Here is a 6,918-nt window from a genome sequence, read left to right as displayed (position 1 = left end):
TACACAACACCAAATAAGCCCTCGTTAAGAAGTACAGGCCATTTCAGAGTATAATTTGGATCTCCGAATCCGTCCTTTGATCTTAAACATTTTCCACAAACTCCTGCAATAACTCCCGCATTTTCATACTTGGACAGACATCACAGTTAAGGCTATGAGACTGTACAGTCTGAAGAGAGACAGATGTGCTCCCCAATCTGGAGCAGATTGTTCCTGAGTTTACCTATGACCAGAATGGGGAGAGGACTTGAAATCTCTATTGAGTGATGTGGCTGTGTGATCTTGCATTCTGCTTATGAGCTACAGTCATGTGTGAGTTCTTGTGTTTAGAGTGTGTGTGTTGTGTGTGTGTGTTGTGTGTTTTGATGATATTTTACCTGCAGGTTGTGTTTTTGCTGTGGTTCCTGTGACTAAGTGGGGCCCAAGTGCCTCACTCACTGACCACCTTGAGTATAGATTAATGGGACTGGAACCTCTACTTCTGCAATGAGTGTGTACATGTGTGACAATGTGTTTTGTTTTTTTCTTGACTGTGAAGAGGTACGTGTGTGCAGTGGTATGTTTCTTGTCTTTTTTTGTGATGTGTGGGACTTTTATGTTCTTATTTTGTGTATGTGCTTGCATTCCTCAGTCTAGGCTCAGAATATGAGTTATATGCATGTGCTATATGATTTAGTTGTGTTACTGTATGTTTTATGGTTGTGTTGTACTGTGCAAATATTTGTGTCGGTGTGTGGTTGCATGCATTCTTTGTTGTTGTGTCCAGTCTGCAGTATTATTTCTGATTTGTGTTCATTTGAGTGTGTGGGTAAATAAACTATAGAATTACTGTCTCTTACTTAGGGTTGATATAGGTTGCAGGTGGCAAGAAATCACAAATGAGCCATTCAAATGCATGTATGCATGCATGTTTCCTGGACGTTATTTAGGGGCTTCCCGGTTGCGCCTCTGAAATCATGTTTCCTTAGCTGTCTTTCCACGGTTGCCATATTACCGCATTGAGCAGGCAGATTCACATGCATTTCCACCACTGGTCAGGTGTCATATACAAAACAATATAAGCTCTGTGTCTGCCGTACGTCAGATTGGGGCCCTGTCCTCAGTCTGGTCCATATATGTTTTTGTGATCTTGGGAAGTTACTTGAGCTCTCTGAGGTTCAGATTCCTCAATGGTAAAGGAGAGGTAACTATTCCTACTTCACAATGCTATTTTGAGGGTTAACTGAGACAATGTATACAAATCACTCAGCACCATGCCTGGCACATAATTGGTGCTCAGTAAAAAGGAGATATTTTTGTTATCTTTCTCCAAACCTGATGTTTGTCTCATGGAGGTTCCTTATTCACCATCTTCTGGTGCAGGACAAGTAGAAGTCAAAGAAAACTCATCCATGCAAAGGCTCCCTCTCGCGCTTCACCATCATGTATGACCTCCTTTCCATGGCTTGTGGCCCAGCTGCTTCCTTCACAAGGTCCTGCCTGAATCAAGGTTCCTAGTTGGTTCTGGTCCTCTTTGCTTCTTCTGGTTTCTTGGTGGGAACTGACACAGCATATGTCAGTGAGCAACTGGGCTTCCCCATAAGGGTCAGTCATTGTCCTCTTTTGTGGCCATGAATGGAGAGAACTGGTGCCGCTGTGCAAGTTTGCAGTCCATGAGGAAGACTCGCTGTCCTGCTCCTATACTTGAGGAAAATGTCAGTCTTGATTCCCCCTTCAAGGGTATGTGGTTGGTAATCCTTGCCTATAACTTAAGATCCAAAGTAATATTAAATCTGGAATCCACTGTCAAACAGTTCAGGGACCTCCAGTTGGTCATTTATCTCATTGGTCTGAGATTTTTCACATCTGTGAAATGAAGGACATAGTATTGCAGTACATACTACACAGTCTCTAAATACATGGCTATTATTTGAAGTTAAAGTGTGGGGAAATCCTTTGTAAATGGTATGACGTGTAAATATGATTGATACCTCTTTTGGACACAGGTAGCTGACATTACACAGCATGTCTCCTTATTCTAGTGAAGAGAATGACTTCTATGTATAGTGGTTAAGTGACGGACTCTGGTCAGATATACACCATGATTTCACCTGTTTTTACTTATGAGCAAGATATCTTTGCACATTAAAATAAAGCAGCCTTTTGTTCTCGGTTAAAATAGGTAGAAAAAATAACTATTTATTATGGTATTTTGAGAATTTAAATAGAAAGTATATGTGATAGGCTTGGTATAGTGCCTGCCATAGTGTATGTTAGTAATAAATATTTGGCATTATTATTAATGTTGGTTTGGGACCTGGAAGGACACTTTTGGTAACGGGGAACATTAAATATCTCTGACCAGTTAGGATGCAACCAATTACGCTGTAAGCCTTCAACAACGCATAGCTATTTTAATCCAAGTTAGAGATTTTCACATCTATTTTAAGAGGAAATAAGCAATGTCTGTCTCCTAATGCACATCTCATGTTTTACCATAGTTAATTACTGAGGTTTAACCTGGCTGGGTATGAATATATAAATTTCTCGAATGTAGAGACTTTGCCTTTCTTGTTTGCTATTACGTACTTTGTGTTTTGCATAGTAGCTGGGACAATGTTGTTGTTCAATATATATTTGTAGAACAAAGGAAAAGATGTCTTTTGGTTTCCATGGAAGGAAATCTTGTCAGGTATTTGATGATGTGAAGTATCATTTGAACCTGAATGGGGAAGACTTGTGATTCATGTATCAACAGGCATGAGAAATAAACAGAAGTCTACTTTAAAATTAATCATTTTCATACAAAAAGGACATAACTATAATGTTATGGCTAATTCTAGGTCCCTGACTTTTCCCACTTTCCTTCATTCCAGCAGAGAGAAGAGCAGCATGAGGAGGGAGAAGCAGACCAATGTGTCTGAGTTCTTCCTTCTGGGCCTCCCCATCCCACCAGGGCAGCAGGACATATTCTTCACCCTATTCTTGGGCATGTACCTGACCACAGTGCTGGGGAACTTGCTCATCATCCTGCTCATCAGGCTCGACTCTCGTCTCCACACCCCCATGTACTTCTTCCTCAGTCACTTGGCCTTCACTGACATCTCTTTCTCATCTGTCACTGTCCCCAAAATGTTGATGGACATTCACACTAATCACAAGTCCATCCTCTTCACAGCGTGCATTTGTCAGATGTATTTTTTCATATTGTTTGGTTGTCTTGACAATTTCCTTCTTGCAGTGATGGCATACGACAGGTATGTGGCCATCTGTCAGCCACTCCACTATACCACCATCATGAGTCAGGAGCTGTGTATCTCACTAGTAGGTGGGTCCTGGTTCCTCTGTTGTGCACATGCCCTGTTGCACACCCTCCTCCTGGTCCAACTTTCATTCTGTGCTGACAATATCATTCCCCACTTCTTCTGTGATCTCCCTACACTCCTGAAGATGAGCTGCTCAAACATCTCCCTCAATGAGCTGGTCATTTTCACTGAGGGAGGAATGATTATCATCCTGCCTTTGAGCAGTGTCTTGGGCTCTTATATCCGGATAGGTACCACTGTTCTGAGGGTCCCCTCCACCAAGAGATTCTGCAAAGCCTTTTCTACTTGTGGCTCCCATCTCTTTGTTGTGTCTTTATACTATGGGACCATTGCAGGTGTTTACTTTTTCTCCTCACCATCCATCTCCAATGATAAAGACATAATTGCTTCTGTGATGTATATGGTAGTCACTCCAATGCTGAACCCCTTTATCTATAGTCTGAGGAACAGAGATATGAAACATGCCTTAGAAATATTAGTTAATAGGATTAAGGTTTTAACTCACAATCACTAAATCTATAACAATTACACATTCCAAATGAACAAGGAAACTATTAGACCTGGATAGACATTCTGAGTGTCCAGCTGAATCTGGCCTGCACATACATCTCAGGGTTGTTGAGCTTTCCTTGTCCCTCTCTGCTGACAAGATTTCATTACCCAGACTGACTCCAATGATTATATATTTTATTAAAAAATTAGAATATATTATGCCTATTCCAATATGCATAAGGCTTGGTGGGGTAGGGGGGCAGTGAGGATGCTGAGTGGCAGGAGTGAGGAAGGAAGCCCCTCCAGTCTCACTGTCTCCAAGAGAATCATGTCTTGCTTCCCTTGGATTCTCAGAGTCAAGGAGGCAGTACAAAGAGTATAACAGAAAATTTTGCTTATATAAATTGAATTTCCAATTTTTGAAAAGCTAATTTTCTCACAATAAACTTTCAATGACTTCTAACTTAATTTAAAAGTATGCGGGGGCCGGCCCAGTGGCCGAGTGGTTAAGTTCTCTCGCTCCGCTGCAGGCGGCCCAGTCTTTCCTCGGTTCAAATCCTGGGCACGGACATGGCACCACTCATCAAGCCATGCTGAGGCGGCATCCCACATACCACAACTAGAAGGACCCACAACTAAAAATACACAACTATGTACCGGGGGCTTTGGGGAGAAAAAGGAAAAAATAAAAAATTAAAATTAAAAAAAAGTATGCATTCATATGAGTTTGTCTATCTTTAATAAATATGTGGAAATGATGTCACTTTGGAAAACTGTTGTTTTATTCATCATTTAATTACTTCTAAGAAAGGAATATGAGGAAACCTTCTGGGGTGCTATACAGTTTCTATATCTTGGACCATGTGGTAGTTACAATGGATGTAAACACTTGTAAAAATTCATCAGGTGAAACATTTCAGATTTGCGCACAGCGTATGCATGTTAGACAGTAATACAAAAATGGAAGAGAGGGGAAATGCAACAAACAATTCTGAGTGGAAGTGAAAAAATAAATGTAATGAATGTCAAGGTGTATATATATATATATATATACATATAAATACACACACACATAAAAAATGTCATTATCTTGGTGAAGAAATGCTACCATTTTCCTACTTGTTTTCTTCTTTTCTCTCTAGTGTTTCCTGTCTTTGTTTACATCATAACTCATCTAAACAAAAGTATTCCTTCTTCTTGCACTATTCTCAAACATTTACCAGCAGGTACTCTCCAAGTGCATCTTCTTGGGGGGCGGGGCGGCGCTCTCACGTGGGCACAGGTGTGGGCAATGAGTATAATATGGTGCTGAGTTATTAAGGCCTAGCTAGGAGGCTAAGAAGCTGGAGGAGCTGGAAGAATAAATGAAACCAAGTTTTTGAGGGAGAACTGAAGATCCAGAATGAGAAGTGACTGTGTACACACAATCATCACATACAAATAAACCCTAATAAGAATGAGAGCAGAATTTTTTAAAATTCTGTCAACCTAGAATACTACATCAGCGAATATATCCTTCAAAATTGAAGGTGAAATAAAGGTATTTTCAGGAAAATAAAAAACTAAAAAAGTTGCCAGCAGACTTTTACTAATAGAAATGTGAAGGGAAATTCTTTAAGCAGAAGGAAAATGATTATAGGGTAAATTTGAAAATTCAGAGATATTCATAAGATTGATAAATATAAAAACAAATACTGAATGGACTAAAAACACCAATAATAAGAATATCCTTTGGGGATTCTGAATAATCCTAAACTCACACGTCTGTGAAAATAAGTTTTGAAATTCAGTTAAATTAGATAATTTCCCAGGGAAATAAATATTACCAAAATTGACTATTCATGATATAGAAAGATTAAACATGTCAATTTCTGTAGAACAAATGGAGAAAGCTATTAAGCAACTACTCCATGATACAGAACCAGGGCCATATGGTTTCAAAGGGGAATTCTATTAATGGTGAAAGCCCTAATAGTCTGAGTGCTGCATGAATTGTCCCAGAGCATTGAAAATAAAAGATAACACCTTAATTTGTTTTGTGGATGAAATAAATAAAACATTGATGCATAAGCATGATCAAGAAGTTCAAAAATAAAATTTCAAGTTGACCATACTTATGACTATTCATGCAAACACAGTCAATAAAATATCAGCCAGTACAATTCAACGCCACATTAATAAAATAATGCATATAACCAAGAGGGATTTTTTGAGGAATTTGAAGTTATTTCCTTATTAGAAAATCCTTAATATAATACAACATATTAATAAATCTTGGGTTAAAAATACTATGTCTCCCCATAAAGGCTAAAGAAGACTTCAACAGATTTTGATAACATTGATGAAAAAAGAACTGATGGATTCTCTGTTAATAAAGTATATATTACAGCAAATATATATGATACATATAAACATACTTTTATTATGCATGATGTTACATGAAGTATATTATACATAATAAAATATCTTTATATACCAAATATATTTCATGTAAAATATATATTGTATTATGTATATTATTATAGATAATAAAATCTATATTCATTAGTTGTACAGCAAACATCTTACTTGATGGGATTCACTAGAGATATTTCTTTTAAGATCAGGATCCAAATGAGAATGCTCATTAGTCAACTTTGTGGTGAAAATATTAGCTAATGCAACTATAGTGATGATATCAATTAAAGTCACAATAATTGGAGAAGAAGAATTAAAATCTTCTGAAGACTGTCTACATACTTTAAAAGCAGGAAAAAAAACATTCTGAAAGTAGAAATTGCATGTAGTCACTGTAACTGCATAGTCAGTTCAAGAGAATGTGAAGGGACATCAGGAGTTGACATTTGTCAACCCAGCCTCCTTCCTTCTTGATCTTTCTTCACCAGCAAACACACACCTTGGCAGACTGAACTCCCCATTCACAAGTTCCTCCTCCTTAAGAGTTCAAACCGAATATGAAATGGATCATACATAAACAGACATCTCTAATCTCCTTCCAAAAATGGACAGTTGTTTGTTATCTTTACAGTTAAATTGATTCGGTTCAATATTACAGCACTGTTTTCTTGTGATGTAATCCGATTTTCAGCATCTCCCTATGACTTGCTACATTCCCACAGTG

The 6,918-nt window shown here is 38.2% G+C and overlaps 1 protein-coding gene across 1 annotated transcript; it reads left to right on the top strand.

Moving 5' to 3' along the window:
* The first annotated feature begins 2,871 nt into the window (after positions 1-2,871).
* LOC106830781 (olfactory receptor 1J4-like) lies at positions 2,872-3,819 on the top strand. The gene has a single exon (XM_014840587.3). The coding sequence runs from the start codon at positions 2,872-2,874 to the stop codon at positions 3,817-3,819; it is 948 nt and encodes a 315-aa protein (XP_014696073.3).
* The last annotated feature ends 3,099 nt before the right edge of the window (positions 3,820-6,918 follow it).

This window comes from Equus asinus, chromosome 10, assembly GCF_041296235.1.
Source record: "Equus asinus isolate D_3611 breed Donkey chromosome 10, EquAss-T2T_v2, whole genome shotgun sequence".
In the NCBI taxonomy this organism is placed as follows: Eukaryota; Metazoa; Chordata; class Mammalia; order Perissodactyla; family Equidae; genus Equus; species Equus asinus.
The sequence above is the reverse complement of the archived record's forward strand: the minus strand, read 5'-3'. Positions and strand labels throughout refer to the sequence as shown.